This window comes from Brassica oleracea, chromosome C6 (genome assembly GCF_000695525.1).
Source record: "Brassica oleracea var. oleracea cultivar TO1000 chromosome C6, BOL, whole genome shotgun sequence".
NCBI classification, from domain to species: domain Eukaryota; kingdom Viridiplantae; phylum Streptophyta; class Magnoliopsida; order Brassicales; family Brassicaceae; genus Brassica; species Brassica oleracea.
Genome location: NC_027753.1, coordinates 8,632,667 through 8,650,358, shown reverse-complemented (window position 1 = coordinate 8,650,358; position 17,692 = coordinate 8,632,667). Strand labels below are relative to the sequence as shown.

At 37.6% G+C, this 17,692-nt stretch overlaps 2 protein-coding genes and 2 pseudogenes across 2 annotated transcripts; 3 read left to right on the top strand and 1 right to left on the bottom strand.

Annotated features, from left to right (window-relative positions):
* The first annotated feature begins 2,107 nt into the window (after positions 1 to 2,107).
* Positions 2,108 to 3,112, top strand: LOC106297398 (pentatricopeptide repeat-containing protein At1g02370, mitochondrial-like). The gene is made up of 3 exons (XM_013733643.1): positions 2,108 to 2,555; positions 2,625 to 2,873; positions 3,014 to 3,112. Exons 1-3 carry the CDS (start codon positions 2,250 to 2,252, stop codon positions 3,110 to 3,112), a joined length of 654 nt encoding a protein of 217 aa, XP_013589097.1. The 5' UTR covers positions 2,108 to 2,249.
* Positions 3,113 to 4,002: 890 nt separating this feature from the next.
* Positions 4,003 to 5,366, top strand: LOC106297397 (annotated as a pseudogene).
* Positions 5,367 to 9,641: 4,275 nt separating this feature from the next.
* Positions 9,642 to 12,424, top strand: LOC106297396. The gene is made up of 3 exons (XM_013733642.1): positions 9,642 to 9,782; positions 11,468 to 11,820; positions 11,989 to 12,424. Exons 1-3 carry the CDS (start codon positions 9,642 to 9,644, stop codon positions 12,422 to 12,424), a joined length of 930 nt encoding a protein of 309 aa, XP_013589096.1.
* A 2,124-nt stretch (positions 12,425 to 14,548) lies between these two features.
* LOC106297395 lies at positions 14,549 to 15,267 on the bottom strand (annotated as a pseudogene).
* Positions 15,268 to 17,692: the final 2,425 nt, after the last annotated feature.

Below are 17,692 nucleotides of genomic sequence, written 5' to 3'. Positions count from 1 at the left end.
GTGTCCTGATAACGAGGTTTCCCACAAAATTTGCATATATTCCGTGTCTCATCCGCTCTCTAGTAGATCATGCAGTTGTCAATACATACATCTATCACTTCATACGGTAGTTGAAGACCTGCAACAAGTTTCTGAACCTCGTAGTATGAACCCGGTGCAAGGTTATCCTCAGGTAGAATACCTTTGACAAAATCAGTAATCGCATCCATACATTCTTCAGCCAAATTATAGTCTGTCTTAATACCCATTAATCTAGTTGCAGATGATAAGACTGAATGACCATCTCTACAATTTTGATACAAAGGTTGTTTTCCTGCATCCAACATGTCAAAAAATCTCCTAGACTCGGGGTTTGGTTCTTCCCCTCTATAATGATCATGTACCATCTGCTCAGTACCTACACCATAATCTATATCCGTTCTAGATTCTTCTAACCTAATATCATGCTGAGGTTCACTAACAGGCTGAGGTTCGCTAGTACTACCATATTCATAACCAGTTTCCCCATGAAGGTACCAAACTTTATAATTACGTGAAAACCCTTTCATATACAAATGAGTCCAAACATCAAATTCTTTTATAACCTTATTATTATTGCAAGAAGAGCAGGGACATCTTAACATACCACTTTTTGCATCTGGTTGCTGTTGAACAAGCCTCATGAATTCTCCAATCCCTTGAACGTATTCTTCCGTAAGCAAATTGGTGTTCGGATCCAAATGAGGTTTATCCATCCACGAACGATAATAAACTTCTGAAGACATGATTTTCACGGAATTGTTATGACTAAAGAGAATGAAGAGAGAATGAAGTGTGAATGAGGAGGGGTTGTATTTATAGGAAATTGCTTACGGCCCTCCGACGACTTTCCGACGAAATTCCGACGGATGTAAAGCAGTCCGTCGGAATTCCGTCGGTATTGTTCAATCTCAAACGGCTATACAACGGTCATATATATTTGTCGGCAACGATCACATGGTTCGTCGGAAATTCGTCGGAAAATTCCGACGGAATACCGACGACTGTACTGTTAATCGGAATGTCGTCGGAAGTTCATCGGTATATTCCGACGAATTTCCGACGGCTACAACGGTTACATTTTTTATCGGAATGTCGTCGAAAAGTCGTCGGAAAATTCCGACGACCCATGTTTCGTCGGAAATGGCCGACGGAATTCCGACGACTTCAAATTTTTGGATTTCGTCGGAAATTGGTCGGTAATCCGTCACAAATGTCTGACGACATTGATGTCCGTCGGAACCTCCGTCGGAATTCGGCGTGTTTTGTTGTAGTGACTGTGTTTCTTGTGTTACAAGTTTCATGAGCTTATTCATAGCACAGACAGAAACTGTGAAACTGATTTTGACCACCAGTCTCAGAAGGCAGGTATAGCTGCTTTTTAAACCATCAAGAGACTTTTGTTGTAATCATCATCCCATATATGCTTCCTTTTCTGTGAAGTTGCTACGATGAGAGGAAGAGCTACTAGCTCGACACAATTCGGATAGTAGCAATCCTCTACAAAACCAAACCCAACAAGATGAGAACTCCTCACACATCTAGCAAACGCAACAACACTCCTCATCAAGATTGTTATTCACTAATAGCTTACTCAACGTAAAACCTAAGAGGGTTCCAGTTCTGTAAAGGTTTTTAATTAGCATGTGGATGCCACTCGGAATCATCAAAATAAATCCCTTTGGTATCTCTCTCCAGAGGTTCTGGAATCTCTCCCATGTCCATACTTGGACTAACTTCAACAGAGACTTGGCATGATAAGACTCATCTCCCGCATTGGCACAGACTCGAACTAAAGTTTTTTTTCTTTCTCTGACTACACTTGAATCCATTAGAAGATGAAAGACTATTAAATTTTTCTTCCTTTCTTTGGCTTTTATTTTTTTTTGTCAGCCTCTTTGGTTTGTTTAACGTTTTAAAATTTGACAGTGAAAGCTGAAACGATGTCATATTCCTTAATCCTTATAAGGTGACTTTGAAAAAAAACTCTCCTCAATTAAATGGAACACACAAAAAAAGATAGTTTCTTTCAAACGATCACCGGTTGTTTTTTTAAACCGAATATATTGGTTCAGTTAGCTCATCGTTTAGATCTTCAGTACATGATCAATTCCGGTTTGGATGATTAAATTGGTTCAGAAATTTCTTTACACCTCTTTCTTTTCTCCGAGTTATAAAGAGTAATATAAATTAGAGAAGATAGGGTTTATCGAAAATTAGGGTTAGGGGAAATGTTTAATGTGCGCCGTATTGCATCATCAGGTTCTCTCCATCATCTCTGGAAGAGAGAGACGAGAATGGTGGTGGCTCCATTTTCTTCTTATGCTGCTGAGTTTAACCCCAACAGGCAGATCACTACTCCTGCGTTTATGTTACCTTCTCCTGCTGTTGCTGAGAAGAGCAGTATTTTCGAGAAGATACAGCCTTTTATCGGAGAGACCTTAGATTTCATCACAAGGGAGGAAGAGAAGAAGGAAGATCTCGTCGACTGGGCAAAACGTCTTAACAAAGACGGCAAATTTGAATATGCCTTCGAGGTTGGTTCAATCATTTTATTTTCTTCTTTCATTGCTTGTGATTTATTTGGTTTCATTATTTGTTGATAGATCTTTGAGTGGATGGATAAAAAGAAGATGGAGTTTTCTCCTTCGGAGCTTGCAGTTTATGTGGATCTCATTGCCCAGACTAAAGGCATATATGCGGCTGAAGAATACTTCAATCAAGTAGAACCAGTCTTTGACCGAACCAACACCCGCGCGAAGAATTGGCCTGCTTTTGCTAGTATTGTGGTGAGGATCTTGGAATATAATAAGAAAAACGGTCGGGGTGCAGACGCAAGAAAGTTTAATTTGAGGGTTGGAATTAGTTTGTATGTGTTTTCATATCTACTTTTCTGTTATCCAATTCTCTCGTCCACGACAATAATTATGTAGTTCATCTTTGTTAATTTTGTATTCCGTTTGCTTTCTTTTTTTGTTCTTTCTTTTACTTCAAGAAACAGTTCTTAACCACTACTGGATCAGTCTTAGAGATAACTTCATGTTCAAGGTCTAGCTCGTGTGCACAAAGGCTTGGAATTATGGTCAGGTTCTGACTCCAGCATCTAGAAGTGTACTTAGCACAAGTTTCATATATTTTTCCCTTTAGTATTATACTACTAGTTCATATTGTGTGTATTTTGTGGACTAGAACAGGTTTTTTTCAGGCATTAAAAATTCAATCTTTTCAATATCATCGGGTGTATCAGCTCCATGGTCCACCTTAATAACCTATGTTCCTTAAGTTACACGTCTCTCTATTATTTTTATTTTTAGATACTTTTAGGTGAAAGAGTTAATGGTAATAGTTGGAAAGGGAGGGTTCTGTGTTACCTTCATTCTCAAGGACTTTTAGTTGCTCTGGATCCCTCTTTTAGCTGCATTAATGGAGTTGGTTGAAGCTCTGAATATATACTTTCAGAAAATTTGAATCAAAGCTCAGAGAACAAAAGAAAAACACACAACCGTACATAACATAAGTGATTACCTGTATTCCAAGATGAAGCATGTATAGAGCTGTATACGTGCTGCATGTAAGGGAAATCTTGATTGGCATTACCACTCCTAAATCAAACCTGAGTGATTATTACCAAAGTGAAACAGAACAGTTGAGCATATAGGCAAGTATATTATAACATAATACGACTGTTTATTTTTAGGAGACCTCAAGTGCTTTGACAACTCGGTCTATAATTTCAGGCCAAATGAGTGAGTGGTGGTTCATCTCCTTGAATGCTAACAGCCACGCCATACTGATACTCAGTACCTAAAAATCCACAAAACCAAATCAGAGGACTCATGAAGATAAAACGTTACCACCGTTTCTGCAAGACTCTGAAGTCATGATGACATCCAATCCGCGATCCTTTCATCATCCGTAGCTACAACCAATTATGAAATTCAAGCAAGGAGGTAAGAGAATTATGTTTAGAACCACTACCTGGAGTAGAGATGTGAGCTACATCACCAACGTGATCGAGACCTCTCCCAAGTTCATAGGGGAAAAGCGTAACGTGCAGGTATGACTCCTACGACCCGGCTACGGAACTTCTTGGATCGACCCAGATACGCACGTAAAGCCCTTTTTTTTTCTGTCAACGCACGTAAAGCCCAAACAAGGAGATAAATAATATAAATATTAAACAGAGAGAGGATATATAGGGTTTGTAGGAAAATTAGGGTTGTCGAGGGAAAATGTTTAATTTGCGACGTATTGCATCATCAGGTTCTCTCCATCATCTCTGGAAGAGAGAGATGAGAATAGTGGTGGCTCCGTTTTCTTCTTCTGCTGAAAGTCAGATCACTAGTTCTTCTTCTTCTTCTTGTTCTGCTGAGAATGCTAAGAGCTGTATTTTCGGGAAGCTGCAGTTTCTTATCACTGAGACCTTAGATTTCATCACAAGGGAGGAAGAGAAGAAGGGTGTTTCTGTCCCTACCAAGGAGGATCTTGTCTTCTGGGCAAAACAGCTTGACAAAGACGGCAAAAATCATTATGCTCTCGAGGTTTTTTTATATTTTGATCATTCATCTGTTTTATTTTTGTTTCTCCTTGAGATTTATTTGGTTTCAATTTATGTTTTTTTTTTCTATTTGTTGTTAGATCTTTGAGTGGATGGATAAAAAGAAGATGGAGTTTTCTCCTTAGGAGCTTGCCTTTTTCGTGGATCTCATTGCTAAGGGCATGTGCATCGCTGGAACCCACTTGGGGTTTCAGATTTTTAATTTTTTCTTTTTTTTATTTTTTTTAAAAAAAAAACAAAAAGAATGAATTAAACGCGGGCCGCCACGTGTCAGTGGGGTCGCGAAAATCACAAAAACCCAAAAGAAGTCGATCCTTATCTCATAGTTTTCCTTACCGATTTTCTTCTTTTGTGCTGGGTCCACACCCGAAAATCCTTCTAAGGACCCGTGATGCACATGGTCTATGACTAAAAGCCTAGATGCTGCCAAAGAATACTTCAATCAAGTAGAACCAAACTTTGACCGAACCAACACTCGTGCCAAGAATTGACCTGCTTTCGCTACTATCATGCTGAGGATGTGAGTCTGATGATAAAGGAGGTAAGGTCTCACCCGGATGGGGGCATTAGTGGAGGATTAGTTTGTGTGTTTTCATGTTTTGCTCCGAATAAGCTTCTCTACTTTATATACCATCACGGCTTTTGAGGCAGTTTACTTGACTATGCTTTTGTGTCTCATCGAGCAAATAGAATGAATCATGAGTTTATTTAACATCAAGTATGGCTCTTCTTTTGGACTCGACTTGTTGAGTGATCATTTTTTCATTCTGATAGTATCCAACAGACCTTTGACGACCAACCATTTGATTTCTTTTTAGCTTTTGCAATAGATGAGAGCGCAAGTGTTTAATGATTTTAAACAAGAGAATGTGCCGTGTGAACTGAAATTTTGAATCAATCTTATGAATAAAACTGTATTCTGGGATCATGTAGTTTACAACTAACGCATGCACATTACCGAATGTGAATCTAGCTAGGTTGACACAGTTACATTAATACAAACCATTACACGGGTCATAAAAAGAGACTGGATATTAACTGAAAATATGATAACCTTTTGAAAAATTACGTTCATTTGAACATATCACATCAAAAGATATCAACTTTAGGTGGTGAACTATTTGTTTGTCACAGCCAAAAAAGGACTTGATGGCGTTAAAGGCACTCTCATTGATAAAAGATTCATCAACATTGCTTCATGAGTAGATCAAAATCCTCCGACTTCCCGATGTTTTCAAGATCTAGATAGGTTCGGATTCTCTTTTCAACAAACAACACTATATATCTCTTATTAACTCAACTGAACTTTGTAACTCATTGAAAACTACCATGAAATCTTCATAACCTGACTTCAATGCTTCTTCCAAGACCAGCTTGAACCTATCAACAGAACTCTTATATAACTCTGCAAGTCAATATGTAGTATGTAGTATCTGAAAGATAAAAAATATGATTTTACCTGATTAAGTTTGGAGTAGCAACAAGCAACATTGTAACTTGCAACTGATGCTTCATCCGGTGTTGGTTTAGAACATAATACGGACTCAAACCCTCTCTAATGCTTCCTCATCTTTTTACCATTCCTACTACATCAATTAGAGATGCAAGTCAATATTAAGAAATTGCATCCCTTCACGAAGATCCTCTTTATAAAAGAATACGTCCAGGAGGAGGTTTATTTATAAGAGATCAAAATTAAGTGTTTTATTCAGTTTCAAAAAAAAAAAATTAAGTGTTTGAGCACTTTTATTTGTTATTAATGGAATAAAAGCAACCGGAGTAGCTCTGTTGTGGCCTCTGTTCCTCGAGGAGCTCTGTACCCACCTCCTAATTACCCCCTGGATTGCATTGTTATTCATACGGATGCGGCCTGGCACTCAGAACGTTCTCTTGCAGGGCTTGGATGGATCATCGACACCGGAATCAACAGCCGCTCGTACATGGCGCATTGTTTCTTCGTCAACTCAGCTCTGGTGGCAGAGGCACTAGCATTAAGGGAAGCACTGGCAACATGCATCGATAAGGGAATCCGTCGAGTGCATTTCAAATCTGACTCGCTACAGCTTATTAAAGCGAACAATTCTAGCTCCTGAGGTGTATGGTGTGGTTGCTGATATCCTCAGCCTCTCTTTTGCTTTCGAGTGTATTTCTTTCTCTTGGAGTCAACGTGTTAACACCAAGGAGGCAGATGCCTTGGCTAAGCAAGCCTTGTTGAATGAACCCTTTGTATTGACCTCTTTGGACATTGGAGTTTAAGTATGAATGAAAGTTTGTGTTAGAAAAAAAAAAAAAAAGCAATCGGAGTAGTTCGACAAGGACTTGGTATTCGAAAGGGAAAGTATTAGTTAAATGCCAAATAAGAAGAGCAAATATATAAAAATGCCACATGAAGCTAGAAAACAAAAATAATTGTAATATCATAATAAATTAGCTTTAAAAAAAAGCTAGAAAACAAAAATATAAGAGAGAGTAGGAGTTAAATTGTCTCATATAAGGAAGAGAAGGAATAACATATAATTTATAAGTGTAAAACCATCTCAAAAACTGTCTTTTGAGAATGAGTTCTACCTTCGGGATTTTAAAGTATTAGTTAGGCCCAACTCTAATAATTAGGACAAATTAATATCTTAACTCCAACATACTGATATTTGCCATTGTGAGTTTCTTGACTATTTACTGATTTTTTTCTCCGAGTTAGGTTTACCAATCAATAGGAATAGGATTGAGTTATTTCATATTTGATATATTTCAAAAAAGGAAACAAAATATTGTCAAATTATATTATGTTTTTAAAATAAAAAGGTAAAAAAAATAGTAGTAATTACAAAAAAAAAAAAATTAAAAAAAATATTTTTAACGTCGTCAGCAAAACACTAAACCCTAAATCCTAATCTCTAAATCCTAAACCTTTGGGTAAACCCTAAACCCTTGGATAAATTCTAAATTCTAAATAAAAAACAATAAAAACACTAAAACACTAAACACTAAACCCTAAATCTTAAACCCTAAACCCTTGAGTGTTTTAGTGTTTAGTGTTTTTGATTTAGAATTTAAGATTTATCCAAGGGTTTATCCAAGGATTTAGGGTTTAGGGATTACGATTTTGGGTTTAATGTTTTGCTGACGACGTTAAAAATATATATTTTTAAAATCTTTATTTTTTGCAATTACTACTGTTTTTTATTTATTTTGTTTTACCTTTTTATTTTAAAAAACATAATATAACTTGATAATATTTTGTTTTTTTTTTTAAAAGATATCAAATATGAAATAGCACAATCCTATTCGTTGGTGAACTTCTAGGTTGAACCCAAGAATAAATCTTTTTCTCCATGCAGTCTGGTTGTAGGTTGGACATGTTGATTCCGGTAAATCAACAATTTCAGGTAGACTTTTGCATCTATTGGGAAGAATATCTCAAAAGCAAATGCATAAGTTTGAGAAAGAAGCAAAGTTGCAGAATTCTGCTTGTTGAATTGACATTGTGTTTATGATCCAATCAGGGCAAAGGGTCCTTTGCATATGCATGGGCATTGGATGAAAATGCTGAAGAGAGGGAACGTGGAATAACAATGACTATGGCTTTTGCTTATTTCAATACCAAAATGCATCATGTTGTTTTGCTAGACTCTCCTAGAACACATAGATTTTGTTCCAAACATGATAGCAGGAGCAACGCAAGCAGATGCTGCGATTCTGGTCATAAAGGCCAAACAAGGGAGCATGCACGGGTTCTTAGAGGTTTTGGCGTGGAGCAAGTCATAGTTGCAGTCAACAAAATGGATATTGTTGCGTATTCCAAGGACAAGTTTGATTTGATTAAGGAGCAGATTGCTGGATCTTTTCCGCAGTCTTGTCGCTTTAAAGAGTAGTGTCTGACATGGCTTCCAGAAACCAAAACTTGATTTCTGCTACCTCTGAAAGCCGCCTGTCCTCATGGTATATTGTTCATGTTTCCTTTTACTGATACCTAACTTTACATTGTTGAATATGACAAACTTGCCATTGTTTAATTTTAATTGAAAGTATGATTTCTTTAATTATTTATTAATTAAAATGTAGCATATTCATCCTAAAGTGTAGCATTTTCTACAAAAAGTAAAAATAATCGATTTTTTTCATTAGAAAGACACAAAAGTTGATTTTTGGGTTTTCTTCATAAACTGATTTAAAATTTGAAAACGTAGTTTCTCTAAATTTTAGGTATCTAACTGTTAAAAATATTTATTGGCAAATAAAATGGACTGTATAAAAACAAGAGCTAAAATCTAAATTTTGATTGGATAAAAATATGCTTTGAAAAAACAAAAATCAAAAACCAAAAACAAAAAGATAATTTATTAAGAGTAATAACAATTTTAACTATTCTAAGTACAAATCCAATCTTTGCAAATAATAGAAAAGGTAGATAGATGTAGATGATGATAATGTTAGGAAGAAAAAAGAGATTTTGTTTTGATTGGCAAGTTTGTTCAACGGGAGAAAGATCTCTGTGAAGTGGGCTGCAGTTTTCCAAGTAAATCATCAAGTGTTCTTGTGAGTTATTAGCCTAAAGTTTTATAGAAAACCGGAAAGCTAGTATTGACTCGTCTCTCTAATTGATGTAGGAATAGATAGTATGAGGAAGCTTTAGAGAGGTTTGAGTCTGTATTAGGGTCTAAACCAACACCAGATGAAGCATCAGCTGCAAGTTACAATGTTGCTTGTTGGCTTTCTACTCAAAGCTTAATCAGGTATAACCTTGGAAGCAAGCCGAAGCAGAGTACAACCACCACCAACGACAGTACATTCCTCACCAGCAGCCTGACGAATAGACATCCTGTCCAGTATACACTTCCGAAGTTAATACCTCAATAAGATTCTTAATCTGTGTAACACGCTTTTGCACTGCACCATGTGCTCCCATCACCCACAATGGTCGAAGTCTCCTTCGTTAGGACCACCTTTGCGGCATGTCCAATAACCTCTTTCTCAGCTTTGTCAAGTGAAAGACCAAATTCCTCACGAATCACAGTTACTGCAAGCAAAAATAGAAAAATAGGACAAGATTAAAACCACAACGGTTATGCCTAACCAAAAGGCTCAGAAATGCTTTACCTCCAGTGAGAATGGCAATATCGTCAAGGTATTGGCTCTTGCGCTCTCCAAATCATGGAGCCTTAGAGCTGCACGCTTAAGTGTGCCTCTAAGCTTGTTAACAACAAGGGTAGTTAAAGCCTCCTGCTCAATGTCTTCTGTGATTATTAAAATTGGGTATCCTCCTCTAAATCGCATCCTCCAAAACACCAACAAGATCCCTTGCGTTGGTATTTTTTTTTGTCAACAAGAAGCAACTGAAAAAATATAAAATAACATTACAACATTCATCTGGTGACACACTTCAATGGAATAATCCATGAATAAGGAAACAGTTACCTTGCAATTGTCAAATTCAACTGACATTTTCTCGCTGTCTGTCACAAAGTTAGGGGATACGTAACAGCGAACAAATTGCATTACTCCAGTGTAACTACACTCAACTATGCTCATTTGGCGAAGGTAACACAACACCAAAGGAGTTTATCTCTAAAAATTCTTTATGTTAAGTCTTCAAGAGCTGGTGGCATGTAATTTTTCAGATGATAAGGTTTCTTTATCCCAAGAGCTTTATGGAGTGAACAAGAAATGTTCAATAAATTTTTTTAGAAAAAAATAAATTGCTATCAATGCTATGGTTCCTAAGATGATTTTCTTCGCCAGTCTTCTCTTTTTATAGTGTTATGAGTCTTTTATCCGTCACTAAAAGTATTCAATGTGTATTGATGCTTTTAATTTATATGTGTATTGATTCTTCGAGTTTTAAATTTGTTATGCGAAGTGTTCAACTATAATAATACTTAATCTCATATTCATCTATTTCATTACTTTTGTATTTAAATTTGTCATTTTGATCGTCCACTATGTCAAATAGTGCAAAGGTCAAAAATACAATTTCTTAAAAATATAATGGTTGTGTGTATTACAGAAGAACTAATATTTCCACATGTCTAATTATGTTTTAAGTACATACAGATAAGATGATTAAGCAAGAAAAACAATTTTTATTTTTATTATTTTTTTCATCGAAAAGCAATTTCTTTTAATAAGCCAAATGTGTTTAAAAAAAAATAAGCCAAATATATTGAGATGCTACAAGTTGTTAGAGTGAAGAAATGGCTGAGGTGAACCCAAAACAGAGAAATGTTTTGGAATTGAGATAATGTGACCTCTCAAAGTTCTATGCACCTAATGCAAAAGTATTGATTCCTCATTTTGGTATTGTCTAACACAATAAAGCTTTTGTGTCTGAATTTCTGATGATTTGTCTGCATATGTAAAATAAATTACATTAAAAGATTGCTAATGTGATACACTGTTGTTTTGTTTCCTTAAATCATCTTTTAAAAAACTTTAAGATCAAATGGTAAGAGACAAAAACTAGCTAGTGGCTCTGATATCATATAAGATTATGGAACGATTATATGAATTCATGATTGTATAAGAATATCTATATAACTACTTGTAGAAAGAAATATATAAATATGTATGTACTTGGAGAACAAGTAATATAACTCTAAACCAGGAAGATCTTGAGCTAAAACTGAATTGCATCATGCCACTTGATTGAATTCGGATAGTAAACCTCTACAAAACCAATCCCAGCAAGCTTCTAGCAACCAACAAACTCATCATCAAGATTGTTATCCACATAGCTTCCTCAACGTAAAACCTAAGAGGGTTCCAGTTCTGCAAAGATTTTACATATGGATGCCATGCGAAATATATTAAAAAGAAACCTCTCATTCGTGTCCCATCTTTGTTTCACTAAGCTCCATTAAGAAATTCTAGGTTCTCCCTTGGGTATCTCTCTAGATTGGAGCCGCCAATTTTTGGGAGCTGGAGCCTCATCGAGGGGATAGCTGGATATGGAAGAAACTGTGCAAATTAAGAACGTTAGCTAGACCCTTTGTTATCTGCGAAGTGGGTTCTGGCACGACTGCTACCTTCTGGTATGATAATTGGACGGCTCTAGGCCCCTTGATTCACTTGACTGATGAGAGAGGTCCAGCAGTTTCAGGTCTGCACAAGGATGCGACAGTGGCAGAAGCTTTAGTGAATGGAGAATGGTGGTTAAGTGCTTCTCGTAGTAGAAACGCCATAATCACCTTGCTTAAGCAATGTCTGCCACCGTCTGAGCCGATTGTGATTTCATCAAGCGATGATAAGTACCTATGGAGAACGGGAAATGATTCCCTTTCAAATGTTTTCTCTACCGCTAAGACGTGGTCTACTCTTCACCCTCCAAATCCTCCGGTTTTTTGGCATTCTCGAGTCTGGTTTACAGGTAGAATTCCCAAGCATGCGTTTATCTCTTGATTGGTGGCCTGGAACAGATTAGCAACTCGAGATAGGATTAGAGCTTTGGGTCTTGAAGTACCTCCGAGCTGTCTCCTTTGTTCAGGGTGTGATAAGTTTAGACAGCACTTGTTCTTTGACTGTGTATACAGCTCTGAGATATGGTCTTACTTTTGCTCTCGCACCCAAGTGAATCCTCCCACAGGGTTTGAAGATTGTCTCAGGTGGCTAAAGACTTCTTCAACAGATCCTAACATTCTCTTTATAGTAAAACTCATCTTCCAAGCGGTTGTGTACACGATTTGGAAAGAAAGAAATGGTCGCCTCCATTCAAGCGCGAGCAGACCAACTCAAGCCATCATTCAGGAGGTTAAACAGACCATCCGACTGAAGCTTGACCTTTTATCTAGAAACATGAGAATCACGAGCAGCTCCTCTATCACTTACTCAAGTACTTGGCTAAGTATCTTTTAAGGGCATTTTTTAAGTCCCCGAGTTTTTCTTTTTTTGGTAAAGGTAGGTCTAAAAATTTTGTAATTCGTCTTTTGCAAAATAAATAAAGAGGAAATTTGAAAAAAAAAAAAGAATCTCTCCCAAGTCCACGCAGTTCAACAGAGACATGGCAATAAAGTTTTGATGATCAGACTCCACAGATTCGACCTAAATATATGTACAAGCTAGCTCTAGCTAAACCGACAGCAACTGGTAGCACATTTCTTGCCTTTAGAAATGTGTCACCATCCAAGACTCCCCTTCACAGCTCTCACTAATTCAAAACTGTCACAACACACACACACACACGTTAATAATCAATTTGTTAGATGTTGGAGTTGAAACCAAATGGGAAATCATATTTTGGCATCGTCTAGGATCATTAACCATGTAATTAAAACTTTTATAATATTCTTCTAATACTATAATATGTAAGATGAAGGAATCACTATTATATTGAAAAAAGGAAATTGTTAGTATTAATAAATTCACAGCGCATGTTTGCAATGTTATCTCATGCTTTGGAATTTGGATCCGACAAAAGCAAGTCTCAGAAACCGACATCCTGTTTGTATCCATAATTACCTTTATAATGTTCTACGATCCATAACGACGTCTATCATCAACCAAAGTTTACTGTCTCATATGTATCTAGGAAGGAGTGATGAACAAAGTAGTAAAAAATTATAACTTGCACAATAATTTTTACCCTTAAACACATGTCAAGTCAGGTCTCGATAGCAAACCAATATGAGAGATAGGCTGTTAGTGCAGTTTCTTGTTTTTTTTTCCCTTACATAAACTTTTATACCATATAAACAGATCACCATGATTCTATTACAAGTCCTAACTCTAAACCAAGTCACACCAAATCTTCACCCATAAAAAGACCGTGAAGAAAAGAGAACATGGAATACAAAAAATATCATCAAAGGAAACCATAAACAGAGGAAGCACTTTTCTCATTGTCAAAAAGCTTGGTAAGCCAAAACTGATGACCTGCAGCCACATAGGACTGACCAAACTGAGGAAGAGCAGCACCTTTGGCAATGAGAAAAGCTCCTCTATTGGTTTCTTTCACTTCCAACCACATCTTCTACATAGGAATTCTTCTCAAAATGTTAAGGAAATACGAATTTTCAACTCGAAAAAACGGCCATGTTTTGGGTTTTTCCAACAAAGACAGGATCGTCTAGACCAAAGATAATTCTATCTAATCTATGATCCACCATGCTATCAATAGCCCAACTTATATAGCACAAACCTTTGCATTTATGAGGTTGAGAATTCCTGTAAAGGATCTTCTACTGTGCCATTTCACATCACCCTTACTATCTCTAACCATCCACGAGCAACCAGCAGTTTGAGACTTCTTGTATGCTAGCCAGTTTTGATACGGCTTAGACCATCTCTTCTTGATCCTCTCCTCATCTTTCTTTTCTTTGTGTTCTTCTTGCTGCTCCAAAGATTGAGATAAGAACCAGACACTTGCTTCTTCCATTATCATTGCTATAATCTTACGTCCATATCAAAGTCCTTCCCCTCAAAGATCAGCTTGTTTATATATTTCCACAAGAACAAGAACCATAAGACGCAAGGAAATAATCTGCTGTTAGTGCAGTTTCCTCTCTTTCTTCCAACATTAATAGCCTGAAAAAGACAAATAACCTTATTGCAATTTTATGAGTCTCTTACCAAGGTATTGAATTACTGATTGGCCTTATATTGCAATTTATGTTTGATTGTTGTGGTTGTACATGTACTTAATTCCTACAGTTCAAAATATTCAATTTTTGTATGAAGGATATGGGTTATAGCTTTATCTGGTCTTTATCCTGTAATTCTTCTAAAGAATTTGAATAACATCCCTTAAAAAATGTTAAAACTACAACGATTAAAAGAAAATGAAAAATACAACAACAAAGGATACAAAAACACAAATTGATGGAGTTCATGGAGAAAAGATAGAGACATAATTTAATTTGGTAAAGCAGTGAGTAAGCTTTGGAAATAACAAACACATTGTCCGAGGGTGGTAGGTGTGTAGAGTAAAGAAAGAGATTTAGTATGGAGATCATATATCACCAGTGCCCCCATTGGTATCATTCATCCAAAACCATGAAGTAATAACTTAGTCTTGTCCAGAATTGCTACTGGTTCCAGTGCGCAGTGGAGTGCCCCAAACCAATCAAAAGTTCTGATGAGATTTATGCAACAAAATTCGTCCCATGTACCGCCTGAAGAAGAATCATCTAACAAGAGCAACCATATGTCTTGGTAGGGCCAGGTATACTTGGAGACACACAAGCGGTTATCAAGGACGGACATGATGAAGTCACTAGGTTTACGTAGTAGATGGGCAAAGGGAGTTTTAGAGATAATTTGAAAAGTTTCGGTTTGAAGGCAGAAAGATAACACCTTGGTTTCTTCACATTCAGTGAACCAATAAAGTGAGCCATCTAAATACATGGGAAAATGGTAACCACTTATCCAGCAGGGAGAAGGTACCTCCAAGCGTTGGTCCCAAAATCAAAAACTTCACAAGTAGTAACATTGTCTAGTCCAAATTCCGATGAATTGTATAGCCAAACGGGCTTGTATGTGCCCCTGAGTTTGTCTTTACCGAATCCAATCTTAGCAATACAAATGCTATAGTCTCCTTTATCAAAACACTCGAGGCACAGCTGCTGGAATCTAGAAAGTGGAAAACTTTGATGCCATCCAGTGAGGGGGTTGATCACGAAATTTGGTGTGAAAAAATAGGCGAGGCATAGCAGACCGTCACAACTACCATGGCAAACCTCGATGATAGGAAAAGGGAGCATGACCGTACAAATTACTTGAGACCCCAACACAATTCTCATCCTTCCATCTTCGTAATCACTATAATCATGAATGCACACAAAAAGGACATCATCTGCATCCCGTGATTGCCTTCTACGACGGATCAACTGTTGTTTCTGTAAAGGTCGGGAATCAATTGTCGTTTTCCAATTCTTGGATACACACCTGAGTCTCAGCAGAGTTTTCACCGAGAGTCTCTACAGTATGAGTTCTACAACATCGCGTGGCATTCCTACACTCGACCCATGATGTCTTTTCAATACGAAACTACTCGACCCATGATGTCTTTTCAACATATTGTATATTGTCCGGCGGCTTCGTAACAATAAAACACTTTCAAATCAGCTGCTTGGAAGAGACGGAACCGAGATTGCAACCCTATATAATGTATATCTTTTTCGTTTTATTCTTTATCTTCTGGGCTTTGATTTTTATCTAGGCTTTCAACCATAAATAACCCTTTGACATGTTATTTGCTTTGTTTCATTTTTCCTTCTTTTTTTTGTCCGACGTATCAAAAAGTATGCAGGCAGGTTCGGTTAGTTCGAATGATTGATTTGGCTATAATCTAACCAAAATTGAAAAATAAAATTTTGGTTTGGTTTTCGGTTAGTTCTGAACTTTGGTTTGGTTCTAAACTTTCTCAAATAGAACCAAAAAACTTTTTTTTTTAATTTCCGAATAGAACCAAATCTCCTAACCGAATTAAACTGATAACCAAATATTTCAGTTTGGTTTGGTTTAGAACTGCAAGCCTAGATAAAAAACCCATGTTTGGAATTTCTCTAGGTGCAAACATTTGCATATGATTTGGTTTAGCGTTGAATCAATTATGCAGAAATTAATCAAATTTTGAATATTTCTTCAATTTTAAGATAAATATGTATATTAAATAATTCAAAAACAAAATACTAACTTTGATGGACACTGAAATAGATAAACTAGAATAACTTTTCTGTTATTAGAATTTCAATCCGGATGAGAGAACACACTGAGATGCACGCGCTCCAGGAAAAGCTCTCAGGCACGATTTTCGAGGCCAGCTCCCCAAACCAGATCTGAGTCTCACACCACCGTATTCCGCCGCAACCTACCTGGACTATAACCACGACAACCGCCGCAAATCGTCCAACATGCCTGAAATCTCCTCTCACCGTACCCACTCGTGAAGGCTTTTCTTCAGACGGTGGCCAATACAAGATTTAACTAGGAAAAGAGAACAAATCTAGATGCTACTTTGGGAAAAATGGAGTCCTGGAAAGCGTTGTTTTTTACCTTGTTTCTGAGGATTTAGTGAAATTTTACTAGTCAGCTTACCCACAGCCCAATATTACCTCGTCAGTGAGGATTCAAGAAAGGTTTTGTTCTGTCTCTGAAAGTTAAAATGTTTCACCGCTATACAAGGTCTGAAAAAGGGAAATGGGTTGCAAATTCATCGAGGACAACACAGATGCCAGCTCCTCCTCCTTCCCGTCGAACCCCAATCCAGATCCCGCCAAGCAATAATGAAGAACTTATCGAAGACAACAAGCTCACTCTCTTAGGTCGAGTCACTAACCCTACAGTCCAGAAGACTCAGTGGGTCTTGGACTGGCTCATCCAGTACTGGAACTTGGAAACCCCAGTCACTGGTAGAACTCTGGGGCATGACCTCTTTCAAGTCAAGTTTGAAACAGAGGAGGCGCTCCAATCGGTTATGCGACGAGCACCCTTCCACTACAAATGATGGATGATAATCCTTCAGAAATGGGAGCCGGTTATCTCTACGGCGTTTCCCAAGAGAACTCCTTTCTGGATTAAAGTCCACGGCTTATCATTACACTACTGGACCTTAGAATCGCTTCACGCCATTGCTAAAGGGCTAGGCCCGAGGCTTGATGACGACGTCCCTCAAGGCAAGATCCGTATAGATGTCAACTGCCTCAGCAACTTGGAGATGCAACTACCGATTGAACTCCCCTCTAGTGATGTTCTCACAGTGGATTTGGAATATGAGAAGCTAGAAAAACACTGTTTTTATTGCTATTCCCTCTTCCATGAGGAGGAGACTTGCCCCAGCAAACCGGCATCTCAGAGAAATACAGCTCATGTAACTGGAATTAGCCAACAGAATACTCTGAGGAGCCTGGAGGAGCATAGAAGACGTCATGACCAACGACGAGCCTCCTCCAACCAAGTAAGATCCTCAGATTCTCGAGATCAGGGTAATCAAGCTACATCCCAATGGTCAACAAATTCGATATTGGCCCCCTTGGAGAGGCGGCGTCATGATGATCATACCAGACATCAATCCAACTATGTGCAAAGACCTTCAACAAGAGATACAGACAGGTACCATAACTACCATCATCCACGCTCCTCTGTTGAAGATAGAAGAGATCATCGAGGACGTTCCCCCCCCCCCCC

Bases quoted from the DNA above. Each gene is read 5' to 3' on its own strand.
- LOC106297398 (XM_013733643.1), top strand. From the start codon at position 2,250: ATGTTTAATGTGCGCCGTATTGCATCATCAGGTTCTCTCCATCATCTC. The intron at 2,556-2,624 runs GTTGGTTCAATC...ATTTGTTGATAG, and splicing joins AATTTGAATATGCCTTCGAG to ATCTTTGAGTGGATGGATAA. The intron at 2,874-3,013 runs GTTGGAATTAGT...TTTTACTTCAAG, and splicing joins CAAGAAAGTTTAATTTGAGG to AAACAGTTCTTAACCACTAC.
- LOC106297396 (XM_013733642.1), top strand. From the start codon at position 9,642: ATGCCTAACCAAAAGGCTCAGAAATGCTTTACCTCCAGTGAGAATGGC. The intron at 9,783-11,467 runs GTAGTTAAAGCC...GTATCTCTCTAG, and splicing joins TAAGCTTGTTAACAACAAGG to ATTGGAGCCGCCAATTTTTG. The intron at 11,821-11,988 runs GTACCTATGGAG...GGCCTGGAACAG, and splicing joins ATTTCATCAAGCGATGATAA to ATTAGCAACTCGAGATAGGA.